The sequence below is a fragment of the Platalea leucorodia genome (assembly GCF_965183815.1).
Source record: "Platalea leucorodia genome assembly, chromosome: Z".
Lineage (NCBI taxonomy): Eukaryota > Metazoa > Chordata > Aves > Pelecaniformes > Threskiornithidae > Platalea > Platalea leucorodia.
The window spans coordinates 74,575,038-74,600,427 of record NC_138858.1 but is presented as its reverse complement, the minus strand read 5'-3'; the positions used below and the strand labels follow the sequence as shown (position 1 = coordinate 74,600,427).

General features: G+C 40.4%; 1 protein-coding gene across 1 annotated transcript in view; it reads left to right on the top strand.

Moving 5' to 3' along the window:
• The first annotated feature begins 1,299 nt into the window (after positions 1-1,299).
• Positions 1,300-25,390, top strand: part of TEK (TEK receptor tyrosine kinase) — a 42,481-nt gene continuing 18,390 nt past the window's right edge. The window contains exons 1-4 of the mRNA XM_082335625.1: positions 1,300-1,411; positions 13,330-13,641; positions 20,397-20,507; positions 23,749-23,901. Coding sequence (XP_082191751.1) covers positions 1,360-1,411; positions 13,330-13,641; positions 20,397-20,507; positions 23,749-23,901 — 628 coding nt within the window. The 5' untranslated portion in view covers positions 1,300-1,359. The remainder of the gene's footprint in view (positions 1,412-13,329; positions 13,642-20,396; positions 20,508-23,748; positions 23,902-25,390) is intronic.

The following is a 25,390-nucleotide window of genomic DNA, read 5'->3' as shown; positions in this document are numbered from 1 at the left end:
ATTCTGCCTCCTTTAAACCTCAAAGTGGAATTTTAGTAGTGTTTGGACCTCACACTGTATTTTTGCACCCAGGGGGTATTTTCAGTTTAAGTTCCTACTTGGTTTGACTTTCAGTTATGTTTTTTGGTGGGGGCGGGTAGCATGTAAGGAGCAGCTCTGGGTTCAAGCATTGAAATCTGCTGTAGGTGACACCCTTCTGACGACATGGCAATAGATCTTGGGTGTAAAGAATTTCCTCTGTGAAATCTACACCAATTGAAGGCTAAAAGGTCTTCCTAAGGACATTAAATCAAAGTAGGATCAACCCATAACCCATTTCCAAAATGGTGCTGAACATTCACTTCTCTATATTTCTGTAAAAGTCATTCTGGGTGTTAGCATCTTGGCAGAACTACAGGACTTTCAAATGCTACATTGTCATGGGTTATATTTAGTGAAGTGGTAAATAAGATTGCCCTTTATTTGTAATTCTGTTTATATATCTGAGTGCTGCTTTTCCTTTTTTTTTTTTTTATTTTTTTTATTTGGTGGTTTTCTTTGTATTTTTTCTTCATGTTTTGTTTTAGCTTCTGAGTTTTAAGACCCCCCTCAGTGATGTGGCATTTTGATACCACTGAAGTCATAATAACTCTGGGTGCAATTTATTATTGCAACAAGTTTTCAGTCTGTTTCCAATTGTTTAACGTAGAGAAAAATTGTTTCCAGTAAAGCACATGAACTAATGGAGTCGTTTGCTGGATTGTGGCTGGCTTTGGTCTATACTGGATTCAACTGGTTGTTTCGTTACTGTTTACTTCATATTTTTATTACTTTGTGCTGAGATGCATTGCAGCCAGCAGCTTATACATGGATCAAATAAATAAGGGAAAAGATGATAGCACCCTGAGAAATTAGCAGATCTGCACTTTGAGAAGGGGATGGCACTTTCCACCTACTGTACCTAAGTGGAGGACTTTTTACTCACACTCTCCCGCCTACTGGAGGATGCCATCATTGTTCCTATTTTGCTGACTGTGACCAACAGCAGTCCCCTGCTTCTCCAGCAGCTCCAGATAACTGTTTTGATGTATTGCTGGATGGACTGGATTTGCACTGCCCTGCAGTCCCGCTGATACAAAAATGCCCTTAAGATCCTGCCTTTCCCATCCTAATCTACAAAGGAAACAGGAAAAAGGAACTTAAACTCCCTGTACTCAGACAGCAATGAGACTGTTCCAGCCTGCTCCAGTGCTGCGATTTCTTGCCTGTGACTTGTAAACAGCGTACCATGCAGGAGAAGAGTAACCAGTAGACGTCTGCCCTGAGAAAAGGATACTCCATGAGCGACTGTAAGAACTGGATGGATATATTTTGGAAAGCATGGACCCTTTAGCACATCTAGTTCTGTATGGATTCAGCCTGATCATTTCAGGTAAGCCTTTGCTTTAATATCTGTAGTCGACCTGTCACGCCTTTCTTGTTTCTCATGCAATGTGCAGACAAAACCCATGACTCCCTACTCCAGCACTTATCTTTATTGATTTAAGTAACTTGTGTTTGCTTCAGTGAGACCACATATCTCTGTGCAGTGCTCTCACAGCGAGCGAGGGCAGGACTACGGCCAAGCTATTGGGGAGGATTTAGCTACAGCGGTAGAATCTGCTGCTGCCTCCTTTTAATTGTTGAAGTCATTTGTTGACACATACACACATTGCGACAGGGTTTCTCCTCTGTCTAATGGTATTAGCTTTTTCATAAAGCTTATTACTTTAAAACCATTGATGTCTTTCCCCAAGAATATCTGCTTTAAATATAGATTAAATGTTGACTTTTTCTGTGACTGACTTTATGAACTGGCTGCGCGATAGGAAAAGTTGACATTTCTAGGTATTCCAGTATCTGATTTTAGACAAGTTTTCAGACAAGAATCTAGATGAAAGTCAGTGGACAAAAAGGGCAGAAAAATGCACATTATATAAGATCAATTAATAACACTTCAAATACAGCTAAAGAATGATTCATTATTATCAGCAAATGCAATTAGTTCAGCAAGTCAGAAGTTAGTCATAAGAGACATCTGCAGAAAGGTACACAGTAAGATTATACTAATGCAAATTTATTTTATAGTATTTGGAGCATTAGTGTTAGAGATGCCTTGCTGAAGCTATCACAAGCAGAGCCCTGAGGAAGCCTGCGCTCTTCTCACTGGCTTCTTAGTTGCTCAGCATTTGAGTATCTCTTTCACCATCCATATTTTGATTTTCTAGACAGTTTCATCTGGGTAACATACCAAGCAAAATCTGTAAAAGAGAAATACAGCTCACACAATAACCTTAGACTCTTAACTCACTCCTAACCATTTCATTGAGATATGCATAGGTTGTTCCAGTCCATCTCACAGTAAAAAGGTAATGTGCTGTAAAACTGCAGATTGTGCTGCAATGAAAACCAGAAAGTAGCAAGAAAAGGCAGAAGTCCTCATTGCCGTGTAACTTGCTTTACAATTTCCAGATCTTCTTGATTAGCAGCATGTTAATAGCTAAGTGAAATTACAAACAAATGCATTTGAGATGTTGCTTTTGGCATTTATAAAAGGCTAGAGATTAATACAGGCAAAAATCGTGTTTAAAATCTGTTGAATGCATGTTTGGAAGTATTCTTATCTAGCCATTGCTGTAATAGGCTGCATTTTGTTTACCAATTCCTCTTTTGTGGCTTAAGTTTCTTGATTGTTTAGTAGCACATTGATCCAATCTATTTAGCCCTCAGATCACTTCCAGCTTTTCACTTTAAGGAGGTATCTCGTGCTGTAAGCATTATGGATGGAGCAGAAAAGAAAGTCCAGTTACCCCAACTCTTTTTCCTTGTCCTTCCTGTTACTCCAAGTGGTAATATATACCTAACTGTCACAGAAAGCAAGCAGCGTTCCTTAAGTCAGAAGTAGTGGAGAAACAAAAGTTGGCTGCAGAGATTAGCTATAAAACATGGACAGTGCAGACAGCTCAGTACTGAAGAGGTGCCAGTCACTGCCTTTTCCACAGGGGCAGACCAGCGAGGTGTGTGCTGTAGTCACACCCATCTCAATAGATCTGTCAGCTTTCCCGCTTTTGTTTGAGAATGATATCATGTTTCCTGGGGCGAGCGGTGGAAGACAATGCATGCCCGCTTTCCTCTAGATACTGCAGGCGGAGTCCAGGAAAGCAGGACTGACATTCCCTGAGCAGGGGAGGCTTTACACTCAGCACAGACAGTGAACTGGCTTAACCTTTTCCCTGATGATCGTAGGCTACTCTGGGTGTGTTGCTGGGTAGGCACAAAATCCACTCCACCCTTTTCCAAGGTGAAGACCATCCGCTTGGCTCCCATTACAAGAAACAGCCTTTGATTTAATTTTTGGGGTTTTTGTTTTGTTTTGTTTTTTCAATAACAGTAGTCCATTCACAGCTAAAACTAAAGATCTGATTTGGAAGGTAATATTAATAATATACGCAAATGCTCTACTTTTGCACTGTATAAACGGTCACTGCTTGCCACAGCAAATGTTCACTTAAACTGACAAGGTGTTGAATTGAATCCTGTTGGGATTTGTGAAACTAAACTGAGCATCGCCACATGTTTTTCTTCTGGTGGATTCTGCTCCAGTCAACATTTTGTAAAATCAAAATGATCCTGACATCCATGCTGAAGTATGGATTCAAACTCCAAGATTGTGGCTATGTACGATCTGTTAAGTCTCGACAAAAGAAGAGCTTCAGACTCACCTATTCCCTCGGAAGGCTGAGGACAAAGCAAGGAATGAGTGTCAGAACTTGCCTTTTGCCTCTTAACATCCTCAAATAGTCTGGAAATTTGCTTGCAGCTTCTCACAGTGGGCTAACTCTCAGAAATGTTCATGTGTGGGCCTTATTTTAGCAAGAAGGGCACTGTCAGTAATAGATTTGTGGAAACCAGCAACAGTTAAAATCAGTTTCAAGAACATTTCTTTGACTGTTTCTGGCAGGAGACAAATGCATTGTCAAAGGTCTCCGTTCTCCAAGACAGACAGAATCTTCTATGCTATAGCTTTTGTCTACCAATAATCTTAGATCCAGCGGGTTTCTAAAAATACTGGATTTTTTTTGTGTGTGTGTGTGATTTAGCTGTTGGACCCATATATAGTAAAAGACTCAAAAAGTTATATTAGCCTTTTAAGTGGAACTAACAGTGCAGTGGCATTCAGTGGTAGCTCTCTGTCATCCCTGTTGATGGCTGCCTTTTCTTTGGGATCAGTAGATGTTACAAAAAAAGACATAAATCATATCTATAATCATTATTATGTGACTCATTTACATATTTGGAAAGTTAAGCAGCTTTTAACATACATTACCAGACACACAAGCACCATTCTGATGCTGTAGGCTCTTCAAAATTACAAGAAATCATAATTTTTAGTTAGACTGGAAAGTTCTAATAATTCTATTTCAAGACTTGGTTTTGCCTTGTGAAGATTAACTTAACCTAGAGAAAACCTGTATTAACCTCTGGTTAACACATGCCTGTGACAGTGAACATGGATGCCATTCTTCCCATAATTAAAGGGACGAGGCCTCTGTGAGTATATTCAAATATGCTGTTGTCAGACCAAAACGGCACCTGAACTTCGAACAGTCGGTCCTACGGCTGCAGTGCTGAGGATTTGAGCCTCCCACAGCCAAAGCAGTGGACACATCACATTTGAGCTTTTAATCTCAGGTATTTCAAAACTATGCTGACTAGACATTAGACTGACACACAACCTTTCAGACCTCTAAATTATCAAACTACTAATGTGAATTGCAAGAGAAATTTAGAAAGGGATTTCAGTCCTTGTTCCTGAAATGTATTTGATTTGTGAGACCCAGAAGTTGCATCTGCCTTCCACACTTAGGTTATTTACCCAGAGTATCCTGATGCCTTTTTCATGAGTCTGAAATTTACACAGAATTTAGACTCTTCTTGAGATGCAGCCTTCCTCTAATCCAGAAGTGATGGGCCTGCCACAGAAATCACTGGTTGAATCTTTGACCTGGTGAATGTTGGTATTTCTGCACAGTTCTGTTAGGCCGATCACATCAATGGATCTGTTTTATGGGAGAAAGAGAGCTGTTCTGTTTTAGTTACACTGCTGGCTATATCTTTACAAAGAAAAAAGTTCCAGCTGTGAAAGCTGGAAGCCAAAAACAACAGCTTCAGCATGTGCAGGCAGCTCTGTGCACCTACCCTAAGTGTAATTACAAAAGTGGGCTGATTCTCTCCAGTTCTTTTATTTTTTAGCTTTAGAGTTTGCTTTTGGTGTGTTCCTTGTTCAGACCTAGTGAGAGGTAGAGTAGCTCTCAGGAAGCCTGTGTTCCCAAAGGCCATTTCAGCAGCTGGGAATAGTCAGCAGTGAAAAGGCATTGCATCAGACCCAGAGGAATCAAATCTAAAAGGGTGAAATGAAATCACAGTACATTCACAAGTGTTAACATATGCTATTGTTTTAGATACAGATTTCATATATATATATATATGTATACATATATTACATTGTTCAAGCATTTAGTCATAATTAAGCTGGTTGGATGGATTACTTTTTTGCTGAAATTCCATTTCAGGGAAAAAAAAGAAGTTGTAACATTTTGCAGAGATGGTCTGACACCCACAAGAATTTCATCTGGAAGGCTTTAGGTGGACAAGAGGGAGCATAGAAGTCAGAGAGACTGATTGCAGCTGAGCAGCTGGCTTTAGGGCAGGGGAGATGTGGAGCTGGTTCTTCATGAGAATTTCCTGGCTTGGAAACCTGCTCTGTATTGGTCTTGTAGACTTGAGCCTGCTTGGCCCAGACCTGTCTCTTACACACACAAAAACCCTGTTCAGCTTTCCATGGAAGACCAAGAAGTCATTGTGGCGTGGAGGTTGTTGGGCAGGCGCAGAAGAAATGAACGAAAAATGGATGCACCTACCACTGGTGTGAGATAGATGTACAGTTCCATGGTCAGCTCCCAATGTGATGCAAGATCTATGTGGGACTGGAGGGATGAAAAGCTTAGAGAAATTGTAATGAGGAGCCATCCTCCAAAGACAAGATCTACCCTGTGCTAGTGGCAAGGTTGTATTTAGGATGTTGTTCAATGGCGGTTCCAGTGGAGACACACAGCAAAGAACCAGATGGTGTCTGAACTGGAGACTTTCCTGTAAGGAGTTTAAAATGCTGATTGCTTTTTAGGGTACAGATTTGACAACTGTTCTCCAACTAACACCCAAATTAAGAACATGCACTAATAATGGCATATTATGCACATAATAAGGTCATATCATAAAGAAGTAAAAAAATCCATCAAAATTCATTTTGTAGTTCATCACTAGGAAATGCAAGCACTTTTATGGTGTGAAGATATTAGGCATTTACTAAGTTCTGAAAGAATTTTTGAAAGACAGGTTCACAAATGACATTTCTGTATTCAAGGGTAATATACATAAACTTTTTGCTTCAAGGTCATTATTTTGCTTGCCTGGTATTTATTTACTTTTTGCATTGTGTCACCCTGTCTAATGAAGTGCCCTGGTTAATTTCCCCTTCAGATTGTAACAAGTCTCTCTTGACAATGCAGTCCCATCTGCACTTCTGATCATGCTGATGATTTTCTCTTGTGTTATTTTCTGGCTCTTCATCCCAGACCTGCCACTGGTCAGGGACCTCAGCCCTGTTAGTCACAAATTGTGCTTAGCACCAGAAACATCTCCCACTACTCTACTTAGAAAAAATCAGTAAGTGGCAAAGTGAGCGTACACTACTGCATAGGCAAGAATGTATTAGAGTATGTCTGTCCAGCAGTGTGTGTCCACTCACAGACACTTCCAGACAGTTAACCTTATGCATGTTGTATGCACTGATATCTCCTATGAAGACTAATCCATTACCTGTGTTATTTTGCATGCTTCAGCTTGGCACATGTGCGCAAACAACATACATATGCAGTATACATAGTAGCTTCATAATGCAACTTACAAGGACCACCCTTGTTATGGACATATTTATTCTTGCTTGCAAGTACTTTCTTGACGGTAATACCTGTATTTGGCCAGCTGCAAATCCAGCCAGATGTAGTTGAACTACAAGCCTGTCCTACTCGAGCTTTCCCACATTCCTCATCCTTTTTCAGGATTACCTAGCACATTGTCAGCTGGTTGTTCAACAAGCAATTTCTGCTGATATGTTTCTTTCTGCTTTACTTGCTTATGGTCAACCAGGCCTAAGGAGAAGTCATGTGAAAGTGTCTTTCTACATTTTGGTTACTTACACACACACATTTAGGCACCCTCACTGGGAAACTCCCAACCAAGCTGCACCAGTGTTTCTTTTCTAGCTTTTCATCTTAAAAGATTGCTTTGATGGATTGTGAAACAACTGAAATGTAGAGAAAACAATTTGACTCTATTTTGCAAGAAGGCAGTTGCATTTCCTTCAGCTGCTCCAGATATACCTAAGGGCCCATAAGAAACCATTAGCCCTAGTAGCTTTGACAGACTATTTTATTTTTCACACTTGTGCTCTGGTCTTCCCACTGATTCTAAGTAGAAAAGTGATGTTCTGTCACTAATTTTTTGTCTCTTATTGGTTTCATAATACCTTCCCTCCACAAATAATTCCCTCTTTCTAAGGGCAAGAGGTCTCTGTATTCTCTGAGCTGCGAGCCATCCCACAGCTACCCAGTAGCATCACATACAAGCAGTAAGATTCTTTCTATGGACAACAAGAAAGGTTTTATTGGAAAAACTGTCATTTATGAGCTGTTTTTCAGCAGCATTTCTATCTCGCTCTTTTTTCGCCCTGCTGCTGCTGCCGTGTGGCAGAGCATCTTAATCTCTTTGGGTAATAATAACTTCAGCCTTGTTTTCCTGTGGAGGACTGAGCTGTCAGAGGAGAACTTGACTCACTGGGAGAAACTGCCTGAGCTGCTGCTATCTTTGCATCCCAGATGAAGTTTCCAGAACACCAATAGACTACTGAGCCCGTAAGCCCTCTCAAATTATTTATTTTTTTAGAAAATGAATGAAAGATATCCAAGATTGATAAGAGAAATGTTGAGTGCACAGAAAAAGAGGAAATAAAGATTGCCAAATTCTGGTGTGGTATATGTTCCACTGTCCATATGAAAAATATTCCCAAACAGCTAAAGTTTTGGGTTAGTTTCTGACTAGCTTTAATATTAAGTAAAAGGAGTACTCTATTTTTTCTTCTTCTTCTTTTTTTTTTTTTTTTTTTTTTTTTTTTTGTTAAGGGAGAGAGAGTTTTGTTAACTTCTTCATATTTCACTTGCATTATTTCCATCGTGATTATCTTCCAAATTGGCCAATTGATTAATTTAAAAAAAAAAAAAAAACACCAACAAAAAAACCACAATGTAATTTATTCAGTACCTCACTAAGAATTAATCAAATGCTATACTTTTTGAGCAAAATTGTTTACATGATTGCCATTTGTATTCCTAAAGATATTAGTTAAATTCTTTTAATCCGGTGTGTGATTTTATACAGAAAAATACAGTCAAGGAGGGTACAGCTGAACTTGTAACTATAAAACAAGACACAATGAGAAATACTTAGTTGCAGACTACTTACTTAGCAAGTTAGGTTTGTTCCAAATCAAAACTTTTTTCTTTTAAGCAGAGGGAGTGCTTGGTTTTGGTTTTTAAGAGACTTGAAGGAGGAGGGGTTGATGACTTGACAGTCTGGGATGTATGTTTCCATCAGTCTCAAAATGCTTTTTAATCCTGCAGTGAGTGTCATATGCAACTGACTGGTTTACTTCCAGCATACCACCAAACCTAAACTAAGCACAGCTTCTTTTTCCGTGCTAGTATAGTATCTATATGTTTTACATTCATATTCCCAGATAGTTAATAGAAGAAATAATTTGAGTTCCAAGCAATAGCAGTAAAAAAAAAAAGAACTGCCTAAGCATTTCTAATTTCATCACCTTTTATTCCCTTTGCTTCAGCTGATGAAAACAGAGGTGGAATTTACTGAAATTTTCTGCCCTCCCCTCTCCTCTTGAATAATTAGTACTTTAAAAATATTAATCTTTCCACTTACCTCTTGCCACAGCTCTTCTTTTTCCTCTCTTATGCTCCAAATGACAAGGGAAGGACTTCCAGCTTATAGTCACTTCAAGCAATTAATAATAAAGCTCTACAGATATAAGGAAAATAAATGTATCATTAGATTTGTAATATCTAAACAATTTCTTTCCTTCCACTACTACTCAGTATTAATTAATAGCTAAAACATTTACTCAGAACCTTGCATTCTCAATATACCTTGCAAATATGGACTAGTGATTAAATATGTGTTTGGGGAGCAGTGGGGTATGGTTATCCTTTACCTTGATGGAGCTGACCACTGTGGCTGCTTGCTATGGTAGAGGAGTGTTAGCCACTCCACAGTATTAAGCACTGTTCCAACTAACACGCAACTTTGCAAAGGCCTCACATTAGATAGAAATTGTCTTGAATATTTCCATGTTTTCCTAGGGAACAGAGAAGGGTTAACAGTGTAAATCTGGAATTATTTAGGCAGGGACTTTCTGAGACAAAAGAACAAACCATAACACTTATTTGTTCTTGTAAGACTTGTGTGTACTCATCTATGGCATTAAACTATCTCAGCTTGAGATTGCTGGATTATTTTATTCCTGAACTAGCGTCTAGCATCAACTCCGATCTAGGGAAGTGATGTTTTGAACTTTATCAGAGACTTTCTTGCTCTTTGAGCAGACCTGTGTCTGGGATGTGTTCCAGGGAATTTCTGAGAGCTGTTTCTTGCAGCTGGTCCTGGCTGAGTTTTGCTAGTGCAACACAGCACAGAAAACGTGATGACTGTCCCTGTATGAATGGCAATTTGGCAGGGAATGAGAAAACACAGGGGCTGAAGAGACAGCGTGATACACACTTATTCTCTGTTCAGCACAATTTCCCCAGGCGAATATGTACTAGAGAAGCTATGAAAGATACAGCCAGGTATCACCTAGCAAGAAAGACTACAGTCCTGTAGTTAATAGTGGGCCAAGAGGAACTGCAAAGGTCTCCCTGCATTCATTTTGCCATCTGGGTTATAGTGGGTGTTATTGCGTTAGTGGATGCCAAATTCTCTGTGCTGGGAGGGCTCAAAGTGCTGCACCACAATGGGTGTGTGTCATAAATACTGGGCAATGAATCCTCTCCGCATGGTATCTCCCGTTTCCAGCTTTACCTCTCTGCAAGTGTTCTCTCTTCTTAAAATCTATTTGCACACACAGCAAATTGCCTTCCTGATAAGGTCAGTTCTTCAAGGACCAGGGCAGGAGTCAAAGGACTTTTTCAAGGAAGCACAGAGGATTGTCACTGGTACAGACACAGGCTGTTTCCTGTCTGAATTTGCTGTGCTTTTCTCAGAGAGCTAAATCCTGTTGTCCTTATTTGGTCCTTACATACTCAAAGTCTTCCTTAACATCAAGGGTAGGATTTGCCTAAGTTTTGCCAGACTAGGTAAATTCCTTTTCAGCAAGGACAGTTGGTTTAGTTTAAGTTGCATTACCATCAAGAGATGCTGCGGGAATCCCTAAGCATAAAGCATATATGCATTTTACACTTTTCTGGGTTGTTTTTTTTCCACAGTCTGAGGGCAGCAACTCCCAGGGGAGTCAAAGAAAGCCCTCCTATCACATCAGAGGCCTTAGGCTGATGTTAAAATGCCAGTCCTGCTAGATTCTGAATTGAACTAGTGAGTTGCCTTCAAGTCAATGTGCTGCTAGGGTGCTTTTTTTTTTTTTTTCAAAATGCACCTGAAGCATAGCTTTTCTTAGTGCAAAACTTTCACTTGGATATATTTTAATTTCTGCTTGCAATATATTCCCACTGTGAAACCTTACCTGCCAAATCATGCTAGGTGTATGATTCCACACTTATGCACAGATATTGCTCCCTTTTTGACACAGAAAGGCCTTCTAGTGTTTCTCCAGGAAGACATGAAACTCCACCTGTGATCTATTTGCCTCACACAGGTGTCTGGGTTACTCTGCAGTGTCTAATATGACAAAAGCCGCCTATATTTAGACAATCAATCAGAACACTATCCATCCACCAGTGGCTAGATTTTGATTCATCTGGAATAATCACAGGTATAAATAAGCAATACAACTGAGCTACAGTTGTTCTGTACCTTGATTACACAATTTGTATTACTACAATGAAACAGAAAAGTATGCAGCAAATGCCCTGAATCTGGTATGGTATTGCTTTGCTACGTCTTGCATAGGGATCAAAGGCAATGTGAAAGCTAGTCCTCAAAACTCAGACTTCTCCTACTACTTTTTCTCAGCATATTAAAAGGTTGAGATGCAGGGGGAGGAAAGAGGTCCTATTTTAAGCTTTCAATCTGTGTTGGAAGTCAGAGGAACAGAGAAATGCTAGAGAAATGGAACTGGAGCCCTGGACCAGCAGCCATCCTCTGAAGGACCCCAGCAACTTAGGCCCATACCTCCGTATGGGAAAGACAGTTGCATCTCTGTGCCCTGTAGATGCTAGGCAGAAACATCAAAATATTTCAGTTCTGATCTGCAGGACCCTGCCTGACCTCGACACAGGTAATCACATCAAGTCACAGAGTTTGGATCCAGATCTGGTTCTGAGTTTCTCAGAGGTTTGCAGAAATCAGGATCTTGCCATTTATGATTTTAAGAATATCTCTACCTGGCATGTAATCCTTGCTGATATAAATTGAAGCCCTCTGCTTTCAGTGTTGATGACTGTTGAATTACATCTGCTTTCAGCTGGTGCATCAGACCCATAGTAAGAGCACAAATGTTCCTCATATAAACATAAAAATGTTGAGATAAATGCTGTATAAAATGAACGCACAAGTCTGGCCTCATTTCTCTCACATACTTCTTTAACTTTGTTCAAAGGATTTATTTTTATAATGTGCAGCAGGATGAGTTGGCTTCGCTGACCTGCACCTTTATGCAATATTTACTTTAACGGCGGTCGCATCCTTTCCAGAAGGTTTCATTTCTCCATTATGTAACTGCAAGTTATCTGGGCTGGCACATTAAAGGGTGGTAACTGTGGCAGACTGGCTGGGTGTGGTGAGTGTCAGTGTGCTGTCAAGATACTTCAGTCCCCAGAGTGGTTGCTGGCATTGAAAGCAGAGGAGGACCTCCTCCCTTGGCCCCGAGCACTACAGAGACACACGCAAAGGCTGCAGTCAGCACTAAGACCTTTTGACCCCCCTTATCTAAGACTATACCCCTTCCTTCCAATCAGAGAAACACTTGGAAGCTGAGTGGCACTAAATATTGGGTGTCTCTGTGTAAATACAAAATATACTTGTACCCAAAGCAGGAAAATAGATGTGATGAATAAAAGAAATCAATTATTCTTCCTGTTTCAGCTGGAAAAAATGTTACTGTTTCCCTTCTCCTTACCCTGAATTTCAGAAGTAAAGGGAAACGCCTGTTATTTGCAAATTGTTGATTATAGGAGAGGCATATTTCCCTCCTGCAATGTGCATTTGAACTAAATCTGCAGCACTCTGCCAGAGACTGTTTAGGCTTGTATCTATCATTTTCAAAGAACTTCCATCTCCATGTATTTCTGGCAGTTCTGTTGATCAAAGGGAGACATTTTATTGATTTAAAACTAACCTCATAAAAAATGGCTTTACTAGTGCCGCCAGCTTGGTCTTTGTTTTTGAGAAAGTTTCTTTGTGTCATGGTTCTTGCCACTGTCTGTTAGGACTTTGAATGGTTAACATGTGAATGATTATGAAATCATTAATCCAAATTCATAAAACAGCTGGAAAAAACACTCCAACTGTTCAAAGTACTACCAGTTCCTATAACTGAAAGACATACCTGCTTTACATCAATTCATACATATTAAATCCATGTAAAGGACATAAAAGAAACACTATTAAACTGACAGCCTTACAATCTACTGTCCCTGTTACCAGCAAAGCACCATACTTGAGGCATTTATGTACATGTCTAACTATCCAAGGATCTATCTGCTTCTGCAGCTCACAGTTTTCCTTGGGCTTCTTGCAACAGCTTTTAAAAGAAATTCCACAAGTTTGTGAGGCTTATTTCCTCTTCTGAGAAGAACGAACTCCATCTGTTTGTGACATAAAAAGTAAATCCTCAAGTCAGTGTAGCAGAAGAGTTAATATAAAATCTTCTTATTTTGCACAAAAGCTGTGCAAGACACCAGCCAGAGAAACCCTGAGTACTGGGTGAAACATCTTATCTGGTGATTTGGTCGGCCACATACTCAAACTTTGCAGTAAAATTTTTCAGTTTGCTGCTTTTTTCCTCAGGTAAAGTGGAAGCGGCACTGGACCTCATACTGATCAATTCATTCCCTCTGGTGGGCAACTCTGAGACATCACTTATCTGTATCACTTCCAAATGGCGTTCCCGTGAGTCTATCACAATAGACCGAGACCAGGAGGATGTGACAAACCAGCATCGAGAACCACTGGAAGTTAATGAAGACTCAAAGAGAGCAACAGCCAAAACAGTGGTGTGGAAGAGGGAACAGGCCAGTGAAACTATTGGAGCATATTACTGTGAAGGGAAACTCAAGGATGAGGTGACAAGGATACATACCATGAAGATGCCGCTGGGAGGTACTGTATGGTGGTCAGATCTGAATTTTGCGTGTCACTGCTTGCAGACTGGCAGTTATCCCTGGTTGACACAAGTGGGCACAAACATGGCTCCAGAGCAGGCAAGGCAGTCTGGAGTCAACAATAATAGACTTGGCTCAAGCCCGTGTTTTTTTTTCTAAAGTGCAGAGACAACTGGTCAATACTAGCTGCTAGTCATTTCCTCGTGGAAGTTAGTCAGACATTTGCAGTTATTCTGCATCTGGCTACTGCCAGGAACAAAAAGTCAGGTGGCAAATAAGGTAAGTACTGGTCACACTGACCTCAAACACATATGGTAACTCCCGCACTGGGTTTTTCACATCCCAGATTTCTAAAAACACTTCCATTTTAAAGTCTTGACAGGTCTGAGATGTAGATAGCTAAACATCACTATCCTTTTTCTTTGAGTAAATGGGCAACCTGAGCCTAGAAAATAACTGCCTTGCCTAAGGCTCAGTAAAACGACAGATCAGCAACATTGGATCTGCACAGTCTGTGTCAGTATGGAAAAAAACAATCCAGTTCAACACTGGAAAGAAAATCCAGAGAAGTTTCCCAAAATCTAAGAAGTTTATTCACAAAAATCCACTACAGATTTCAGTATTGACTTAGTTTTGGTTTTAGGGCTACACACAGTAGAAAAAATAAATACAGCAGGGAGATCAGAAGGTGGGATTTCCAAGGCCCAGCACTCTGGCTATTAAAATACATTTTCTTATATGCAAAATTTCACTTGTCCCTGGACCTGATTAGACTCCTGGGACAAGTTCCAAAGCAAAGAGATCACCATAAACTACAGAAAAGTGTAAGAAATTTTGGTTAATTTTCTGCAGCAAATCAAGTTTACAAAACTTCAGCCAATTTTTAGTAGACTTCACTGTATTGCTAATGTTTTGTGCCATGGCAGCTGGTCTGCAAGGAGACTTGACACTTTTAATCTTTCTTTATAAGATTTTAGTAAAAGGAATTACCATTGTTGGTATATCCTGAAATTACACAGCAAATTTAGAAAAAGAAGTTTTCCATTTGTCTGAGCTAGTGTCCATTTATTTCTTCTAGTGTGGGAACATTAGAAGCAAGGTGGGCAGGAGAAGTGAATTTTTCTTTGGCATATGTTTTCTCTGACCAAATGTGGTCTTTGAAGGGTTGGACTGGTCACTAAGAAAGCTCTGCAGATGCAGGCTGACAACTCCATTGTTTCAAAGGAGGCTGCAATGAGGAAGAGGAGGAGATAAGATAAGATTCCATGGAAAGTCAATGTGACCCTGCCTGTGGCAGAGTGCCAGTTCCAGTACTGACACAGATGAGCACATCTCTGTCTGTTGTGTAGAACAATCTCCATGGGTGGAAGAGCGTCTTCTGAATCAATCAGTTTTTTGCACTTGGTGTCTGTGGACCTAGAAGCAGAGAATTTAAAGTAATCAAACTTTGAGAGCTTCCTATGTGACAGAAGTTATTCTAACCAGAAATAACACAACATTCATGCTAGGTAGGTTTCTTTGAATCATTTCTGGGTTTGAATCCATTTCTCAGATTTTCTCTGCGAGAGCTTTTACTGACAAAATTTGAGCTAGCAACTTGTCAGTGAATGCATATAATCTAATCAGGCTAGATGGGTGAGAAAGAGGCGCGACAGAAATTCTCAAAGCTATTAAAGTGCACAGAAAGAGGAAGAAGAGGTCAGTGAAGGACTGTGAGGTTTGGCAAAGCATCTGTAGTTGGAAAACAGGCCTTTTTCCCCTTTACTGTTGTTGACTGAATAATTTTTAAAAGCAGAGTGTGTTTTTCAACACCAAAAATTGAGCAAGAGTTGAAATGTGCATTTTCCCATTGAGGACACAAAAGGCATGGGAAGGAGCAGCAGCTCTGAAAATCTAGCCACTGTTTTGCAGCCTCAGGGCAAGAAGCTGCTGAAACACTCACTAAGCATTAATCATTTGGGTAGCCCCACTGATTTTAATAGGAACTGTCATCTGCCTGATTATGTACCTATTATCAGTTATGCAGGTACAGTGAAGATTTTTCCTGTATAGTATGGAAAGATAACAGGTTAATTTTCCTGTTTTACTCTACACGTGTGCCATTCTGAAAGTAACAAGTCTGTTCTCCTGAATTCTTTATATTTTAGCATTACAGTTACACATGTAATACTCATACATGCAATGAGAGTCTTTTTATATAAAGATTATGCTTTATATAAATGGGGAGTAATGCTTATACTGTATACAGCACACATATATAGAATAGAACACCATATAGCCTGTTTTGCATCTAATCAAATATAATTTATGCAATTTCTCTACACCATAAATGTGCATTTTCATATATATGATTGGGTTTCCCCCCCCAGAAACTCTCTAGAGCAGGCAAAGGGACAATAATGGAAATGCTAGCAACAGAGTGTTATGGCACTTGCCCTGCAACTCAGTTCATTATGTCTGTATAAGGAATTGGCACACTTGAGATGTGAAATCATGAAATACAAGTCACGATCTAAAAATACATTGGAATTGAGCCCACCAGGGAGTGTGGGTTCCTTTCCATTGCAACAATACTCTGAAAAAAAAGTCTTGTGGTTAAGTTAAACAACATACAATGAAAAGAAAATGGGAATACAAAAGTTTAGTATCTTGTTAAAACAATTAGTAACGCCTCACTAAATTTGGTTCAAAAAACACTGCAACTAAAACACTTAGGATCATTTGTAACTTACAATTCATTTTTAGGAAAGCTATTGAATTTTTTTTTTCCTAAATAGATCATGATTTTCACCATGCATTTGCTATTTATAAATAACTTCTAACTCAGGAGCAGACAGTAAGTTGGGACTGCTTTTGGTTTTTGTTTGCCTATTTTTAATGAGATCTTATTTCATTATTCTGTATTAGGATTCTCTGTTTCTCTAAGATGTAACTTCAGATACCAGTGCCTAGGTAACTTGGCAAATGCTCAATAGATTCCCATGCAAGTGCTTAGTATCACGTGAGAAGAGTCCTGCTGAAATCAATTGGATAGCACTTACAAACAAATGAAAACATGTGGCAAAGGCTCAGAGCGTGAACACTATAACTGTACAGGGGATGGAAATTCCATTCTGCAAAGAACTGTGAGTTTTGAATAGTTGTCATATTTCCAATCTGAAATAAAACATCAAAATGTCAAAATTCTCAAGGAAATAAAATTCTGGGAGAGAGGTTGGCGTGGAGTGATAGAAATGTCTTCATTTTTACTCAAATTATCTTTTTTTTAATTTTACATCACATAATATAATACAAACATTTTGATTTTTAATTAAAATGCCATTCTGAAACGGAAGTATTAAAATGTTCTTTCCTCAAATATTGCAAGAATACTACCTTTTTTTTCCCCTCAGATTTTACAAAATAGTATTGTGGAGGTACTAACACGGTTTCAGCCTCATACAAACTTTGATGTAGCATCTACCTGCTCATTTTTTACAGCTCTATTACATATATAATATAACAGAAAGTTAGTTCATCATTTTTTTCTCTGCTTTCTGATCCTAGCTTGCCAAGCCAGTCTCCATCATTTAACAGCAGTCCTGGTCAAACGGGGAGGTCCCAGATGACTGGAAGTTAGCTAATGTGACACCCATCCACAAGAAGGGTTGGAAGGAGGATCCGGGGAACTACAGGCCTGTCAGCCTGACCTCGGTGCCAGGAAGGGTCATGGAGCAGATCATCTTGAGTGCCATTACGTGGCACGTGTGGGACAACCGGGGGATCAAGCTCAGCCAGCATGGGTTTATGAAAGGGAGGTCCTGCTTCACTAACCTGGTCTCCTTCTATGACAAGGTGACCCACTTAGTGGATGAGGGGAAGGCTGTGGATGTTGTCTACTTGGACTTTAGTAAGGCCTTTGACACTGTCTCCCACAGCATTCTCCTGGAGAAGCTGGCTGCTCACAGCTTGGATAGGTGCACTCTGCGCTGGGTTAAAAGCTGGCTGGCTGGCCGAGCCCAGAGAGTGGTGGTGAATGGAGTCAAATCCAGTTGGCGGCCGGTCACGAGTGGTGTTCCCCAGGGCTCAGTGTTGGGGCCGGTCCTGTTCAACATCTTCATTGATGATCTGGATGAGGGGATTGAGTGCACCCTCAGTAAGTTTGCAGATGACACCAAGCTGGGTGGAAGTGTTGATGTGCTGGAGGGTAGGAAGGCCCTACAGAGGGACCTGGACAGGCTGGATCATTGGGCCAGGGCCAACTGTAGGAGATTCAACAAGGCTAAGTACCAGGTCCTGCACTTGCTTCACAACAACCCCATGCAATGCTACAGGCTTGGGGAGGAGTGGTTGGAGAGCTGCCCGGTGGAAAAGGACCTGGGGGTGTTGGTTGACAGCTGCCTGAATATGAGCCAGCAGTGTGCTCAGGTGGCCAAGAGGGCCAATAGCATCCTGGCCTGTATCGGGACCAGCAGGACCAGGGAGGTGATAGTGCCCCTGTACTGGGCACTGGTGAGGCCGCACCTCGAGTGCTGTGTTCAGTTTTGGGCCCCTCACTACAAGAAGGACATTGAGGTGCTGGAGCGTGTCCAGAGGAGGGCAAGGAAGCTGGTGAAGGGTCTAGAGCGCAAGTCCTATAAGGAACGTCTGAGGGAGCTGGGGTTGTTTAGTCTGGAGAAGAGGAGGCTGAGGGGAGACCTTATCGCTCCCTACAACTACCTGAAACAAGGTAGCGAGTGGAGGTCGGTCTCTTCTCCCTAGTAACAAGTGATAGGATGAAGGAAGGGGAAGTTTAGGTTGGATATTAGGAAAAACTTCTTCACCGAAAGGGTAGTCAGGCTTTGGAACAGGCTGCCCAGGGAAGTGGCTGATTCTCCATCCCTGAAGGTATTTAAAAGACGGGTAGACGTGGTGCTTGAGGACGTGGTTTAGTGGTGGACTTGGCAGTGCTAGGTTAACAGTTAGACTCAAATGATCTCAAGGGTCTTTTCCAACCTTAACGATTCTATGATTCTACGATTCTATATGTCTGTGTATTTTTTTGGCACCAAATTTCAGCCACAGACTCCAAATTTGTTTTCTGCAGCCATTGGTATGAACCAAAGAATACTTTATTGACAGTTTTCTAGAAATGAACCAAAAAAAAGAGGCATGACTATAGATAAATGGCTATTTTTTATGAATAAGTTGTCTAACATTTTGAACTAGCTTGTGTATGTGTTCTTTAAGCAAAATATTCCCTGTGAAATAAATGTGACTTTAATAGAAATGGAACCTGTGCAAATGCAGAGCTGACGAGGAGCATGAAAGGCTCTTCAAGGATTCCTTCCAGCTGAAGCTCACATGGGTCTTTTTGTCAGAAAGGTCCCACTGACCTTGCTGGAGAGGCAGGTGGCAGCAGAACCAGGCTCCCAGGAGCGGAATAAAAACAAGATGCAGGATTGACTTACTCAAGAGGAACTTGCACAGGAGGAACTCTAAAGCTGAACAGCCTGAAAAACAGAAAGAGTAAAGGTGCTGGTGAAAATCAATGCCTCACTCCCCTGGGTGCTGTAAAAGGGAAAGTACAAAGGTGTAACATTCTCACTCAGATAAAGAGCTGAATAGATAAGAAGTTAACTTGGCCTAATTTTAGAACAGTTTCTATAACTTTTTTTGCCATATGACATATCAATGACAGTATGGCATAAAAACTCAGAGCTAAAAATGGTCAGAAGACATGAATTTGTGCTCAAAAACCCTTACAGCTTTCCCTTGGAATTTTCCAAGTAAATGAAAGGAAGCATCCTTAACTTATAACTTGTTTCAAAGTAATGTTGCAATTAAAATTATTGTTTCACTGGTCTCAAAAAGTACTATTTCTTGAGATTTTTCTGTCCCTTCCCCAATTATCTTCTGATCTTTTTTTCCACTAGTAATGATAAGAAAAAGGCAAAAGTTTTGTCAAAATCCCTCTATCTACTACTTCCTTCTTTTTCTTAAACCAATAACTATAAACAAATATATAAAAGTACTTCTCTGTTTAAGCAGAAAAATTAATTTTAATTTCCCAAATGGAAAATTGAAAAATATCACTGGTCTAGACAGTTCCTCACACAGAATTTTTATTTTAATTAAGCCACATTTTCAGATGAGAATATTTTGGTAAAACCACCACTGGCTGTGAATATGTTTTTTTTTCCTTTTGTTCTTAGTGCAAGCCAACACTCTCAGTATTTATAAGGAGCGTGGTGAACTAACACAAGCACAGACCTACTCTATCTTACTGCATCTCCCCCAGACCCTGCATGACCGTGGTCGCCTGAACTATCTATCTTGACTGTTCTGCATCATAGAGCTTAAACAGAAAGGAACTGAGCCACTCAGGGTATTTGTCTGCTAATGATAGCTTGTTCCCTACAATACATTTTCCAGTACTTTATCCAGTCTGCTTTAAAAATGTCTCAAGGGATGAAGAAAGTTGTGAAAGCATTTTACAGCCAGTTGGAGCTCCTAGTTAAGAAGTGTTTCCAGTTACTCAGCCAAAATCAAATTTTTTTTTAAAATTTCATGCCCCAGGTTGTAGGGGCAGTCTATTGATTCAGGGTATAGATGAGTCCTCTGTCTTTGCCAAAACATAGATTTGAGGTTGCTGGTGATAGTCAGTGTGTGCTCTAAAGAAATTTAAATGTCAAAATCTGAGTCAGGGTCCTTTCTCAGCTTTTGGCCCAGAGGCCAGATAAAGACAATAACTGCTGCTATTTATCCCATACTTCTATCCTGTTCTGTTTTCAGCCTCATTCCACCCGGTGGCATTAACTGTTACAGCAAATAAGGGAGAGCACGTGAATATTTCCTTCATCAGAATGGCAGCAAAAGAGGAAGATGCAGTGATCTACAAAAATGGTAATTAACCTTTCTGTCTTGCCTTTTCTCTTCCTGCTATCATTGTCTTAGCCAAGTCCCATGTAACTGTTTTAAAGTCATTGCTGATGAAGTCCATGCTGAGCAACTGAAGCAGACATAATTCCTCATGCATGTAATGTTCTCTGAAGGAGCCATTTGCCATATACAATACATTGAGCTGACCTGTTTCTCTTCCACCAGAATGCCAAATCATTTGTTTATACCTTTGCTTTGTTTCTCTTTTTCCTTTTTTTATTTCCTTCTGTATCCCCTCATATATTTGCCTGGCTGATTTTAACATCTTTTTCTTTTTTTTGCTGTGCCAGTGTGAAGGCCTAGTTACTGCATCTTTCTTTGCATTTCTACTGCTTTTCAAGTGCATACCTTTCCTTCTTCAAATGGCTTTTAGAGGCCATTTAGCTTCTGTGATGTTCTTCAGGCTAAGAAATTAGGCACTAGTAATCTGCTAGTAGAAGGGCAAAACTGTCAACAAAAGCTAATCCTTATTTCATTCAACTACAAAAATTACTTAGGTTGTGAAATTTGTGACACCAACTTTTCTATCTGACATGGCACCTAAATCACATGTAACTCACTGTTCAGCTCTGTGTCAGAGTTCCCAGGGAAATTTTGTGATCTCCTGTCAGCATTTTCTCATACAAGAACCAGCTGATATGTTGGAGGAGGAGTGCTTACATCATGGTGCTGCCTTAGCTGGGATTCCAACTGGAAATTTGGGAAAAAACCTCAAATTAACCATGACTCTGGACAGGAGGTCAAGTTCTCCACCTGAGATTGTAGCTGAAATAGCATCACTGAGGATTCCTGATACAGGAACCGGCAAAGAAGAGAAAATACTTGTCCTGTTATATTTAACTGCTGCAGTTTTTCACTTCAGTCATTTAAAGTACCACTTCCACCTTGCAGACCCTCACAAAGACTGTCTAGAGAATGAAACTCTTCTGCTAAAGGAGATTGCTTTAAGAGATTGGCATAACTTGTACCATCTTGGAAAACAAGCCACAAAAACTGAACCTTGCTAACAGACTGTGAGCATAAGGCTTTCTTAATGCTCTGCTGCCAAGTTTGTTTGCAGCTTGTTACTCAAAAGATATGCAAAAAAAGCCCCACAGTTTCGGAACTAATCCCTTTCATTCTTTGCTCTTTTTCTTTGGCCCTTTTTTCTTGAAGAATTGTTACATGTTGTCATGGACTAAACTGACCCAAGACCTTTTTTCTGCTTTGTTTGATTCTCAGCAAAGTTTTACATTTCTAGGCTGCCTGAAATTTGACTATAGTCAAATTGATGGTATGATGGTATATATGATCACAGACAGTAAATGTCATGCCTGACACAGTTTAACTTCTAAATTTTTTCATCAAAGTGAAAAAAGTTTTTTCATTATTAGTGTAACTGTAAGGGCATGTAGAAGGTAAGGGCATTTGATTTGTGCGAGTATCATCTGCTTGATGGTCATTCAGCATAAAACACTAAGACAAGAAACAAGAGAAGTAATACATAAACAGACACACAAGCCCTAAGAAGTAGCATATGACAGCAAAAACATCAAAGGGCAGAGCTCTCCAGCTTCTGAGGGCCACTGAGGGAACAACGCAAAACCCTGAGCAGCCTCAGGCAGAGCTTTGAAGGTATAAGAAGTGGGGAGCAGGATTATCATGGGTCTGAGGGGTAAAGAGTAAACGTATTATGGCATGACTGAGGGGAACTGTGAGCATGTGTGAAATAATGGGATATTTAGAGAAAGAGCCAAACAGGAGAAAGGGAGGGCTCAAAGTGAATGGGAATGGAACAAGTGTGGGAAAATGGGGCAGGAGGCAGGTAAAAGGTTCCACTTGCATGCGTGGAAGCTGCAGACCGGTACACTGGTCTGGCCAAGCTCTGCACTACTGTTGGTCTGATCTTATTAAACTCTGTTCCTAATTATCCTTCAACACAAATGTGTTCTCTACCTGGTATGCATATGTATAATTTGCTAGTGACCTTCAGGCCAGGCTAGAAGGCACAACAGTTTTGACTCCTAGTAACTGGAAAGGCATGCGAGGGTTCAAAGGGTATTGTATGTCTGGGGCCAGCAACCAGAGAGACCAAGTGCCTAAGGCCAGTTATGGCAGGGACTCATTTGTGTGTGCACACATGTGCGTGCATGTGTGTGTGTATGTGCATGTGTGACACTAGTGAACTTCAAGCCAGGCTAACCAGTGAGAAGGATAAGAGGTCTGAGAGACAGGTATTAGAGATACTGTGGGTCCAGGCCAGCTAAGACCCATTTTTTGGTGTGTGAGTGTATGAGATCTGCCAGCAAGCCTGACTAGCTGGCAAGTGAGAATAGGATTGGGCTGTCTGGGTTGTTCATGTGTATGTGAGTCCTGTGTGCATATGCAGTACCTGTGAAGGCACAGTTCTGCTGTGTGTGTGGGTCTGTTGGTGGCTGGCTTTGTTAGTGCAGTGTGTGTGAGCGTGTGCATGTATGTTTTGATGATAGCTGGCTGGACCTGGCATTAGCTGACTGCAGCAGCCTTGCTCTAATAGACTGGAGTGGAAGGACTCCCTGGGGTCCCTGGATGCATCTTCTCTTTGACAGCAATCAATGTTCAAATGTTGTTACTTGATGATCCAGAGGGATGGGAGGAGACCAAATGCTATTGCCTAACTTAGCAAGCATGTATGACCAACTACAGCAAACCTAGAATAACATCGATAACCTCCCTAGGTGAAAAAAATAGAAGAGACTGAAACATATTAAGTCTGGAAAGAAAAGGTAAAGCTGTGCTGTGTTCTTCCTGCTTTGGTCTGCTAAGTAAATCTTTGTGTTACTCAGATTAAATAGGACCTGACCGGCATTTGCTATTTGACTCCTTCCAGACACACTAGACTCCGTACAGATGGTCACCCCTCACTTCAGGAAAGGCCAAGAAACCAAATGAACGCTTTTAACCACTAGAGTCTTAGCAACATTCCCATAAAGCAATGCTGAACTCAAACTGGTTTGTCCCACTCATCTATTAAATCTCCTCAAGATCTAGCTTCCTTTTTACTTGTACTTCTCCAGTTATCAAAAACTAGTATAGCTAAAGAGCTGTCAGCAAATTCGTAACTAATAAATAGATTCTGCTGCTTAGCTCATCCCAGCTGTCCTTCCTCAGTAACCAATGCAAGCTGACTTCTGTCTGTAGAGGGTGAATGATTTCTGTCTGTTGTATCTGTGTGCTCCTTCCCCAGGTTCCTTCATCCACTCTGTGCCCAGGCACGAAGTGCCAGGGGAGCTGGAAGTATCCTATCCTCAGGTTCAACCACAGGATGCAGGGGTTTACTCTGCCAGATATATAGGAGGAAACCTCTTTACTTCTGCTTACACAAGGCTTATTGTAAGACGTAAGTTCCATTAATGTGTGCTGATGATTAATTTTTTAAAGTTGTATTGAATCTGAAATGAAACTTACACTGTGCCCAAAAAAGGGCCAAAATCTTTCTTGGCATAAGCTGCCATCAGATTATGTCAGAAGAAATTTTTTCCCAAGGATCTTTGGTACAAGCAGATACTGATTTAAGCAGCTGACAGAGAAAAAAATTCAGATTTATGTTCAATTCATCTTAGCTATTGCTAGGACAGCTAGCTCTTTTCTCAGCATCTCAGCTTTTCAAACACCAAGTAAGCATGAACAAAGAAGGTGACTCTGGGTCTCCCATGAATATGAGATGTGGGTCTGAGCACAAAATTGGAATTTTCAAATGTCTCTGTTCTCTATGGGGGGCTATATCCAAATCCCATTTATCCTAAGATTTCTCATCTTTAGCATACATTATTGTAATTTCACAAACCACCCCAGCCTTAGTTAGCTCTTAAAGTTCACCTCCCAGTGGATGACAGGACCAGTTTATAATGCAGGCAGATATTTTCCATTAAGTATTCTACATGTCTTGTAGCTTATGCTGCTATGTCCTTTTTCATCAGATGTAAAGAAAATTACATTCTATTAACTTGGATACAAATATAAAACTGATATGTAAAAATAAATAGCTGTTCAAATATCTTGCATTATGGAGAAAATATTTCTGATGGTAAAATGTATTTTACTTGCTAACATCCACAGGATACTTCCAGGAGTCGCAAATGAATCAATATAATGCCTGGAACTTGGATTTTGAAGCTATTGCCACCTCACCAAAATGGTCCAAGATCTGTTCTCTGCTATAGTGCCAAGCTGCACAGCAGAAGATTTATCCATAAATTCTGCCTCCTGCCTTGAAATGGGCTTTTGTCTTGCCAATCCTGCCTATTAGGAAAACTCCTGAGGCATAGTCTGGGAGATGGCAGGGAAAACACTAGCAATAAAGAGAACGGATGATTACATGCCACTGCTCAAACGCATGTCCTGTTTTTCTTTGAATTAGCAGTATAGACACAGACTGTTCATTTTTAGCAAAGCTTTTTTTTTTTTTTTTTAAGTATCCATATGTAAGAATTTCCTTCTGGGAGAAGGAGGAGATAGAGCTCCAAGTACCATGCTGATTCATTAAATGCTTGCTGAAATCTGAAAAAGCTGATCCAAGCCTGGAATACCCACTTTTAGTGAGACTGCCTCAGGACTTTCCAGTTTATTATCTTCTCAGTCCTAGCTTTACACTAGAGGAAGTCATGAAGGTTAGTTTCTGTGATGTAAGAAACATTGTTACAAATCAAATACTGCAAAACATTAAGTCCTCTCAGCTCCCATTGATTTCAAAAGCAGCTCAGAGAATTTTGCATCTTGTAGGGACAGATTAAGCATTTGCATGATGAAGTCATATATACTTGTTTAGAGCTTGAGCTCTGCTTCTATGAAATCAGTACCAAAACTCTCACTGGCAGGATTAATGGTAG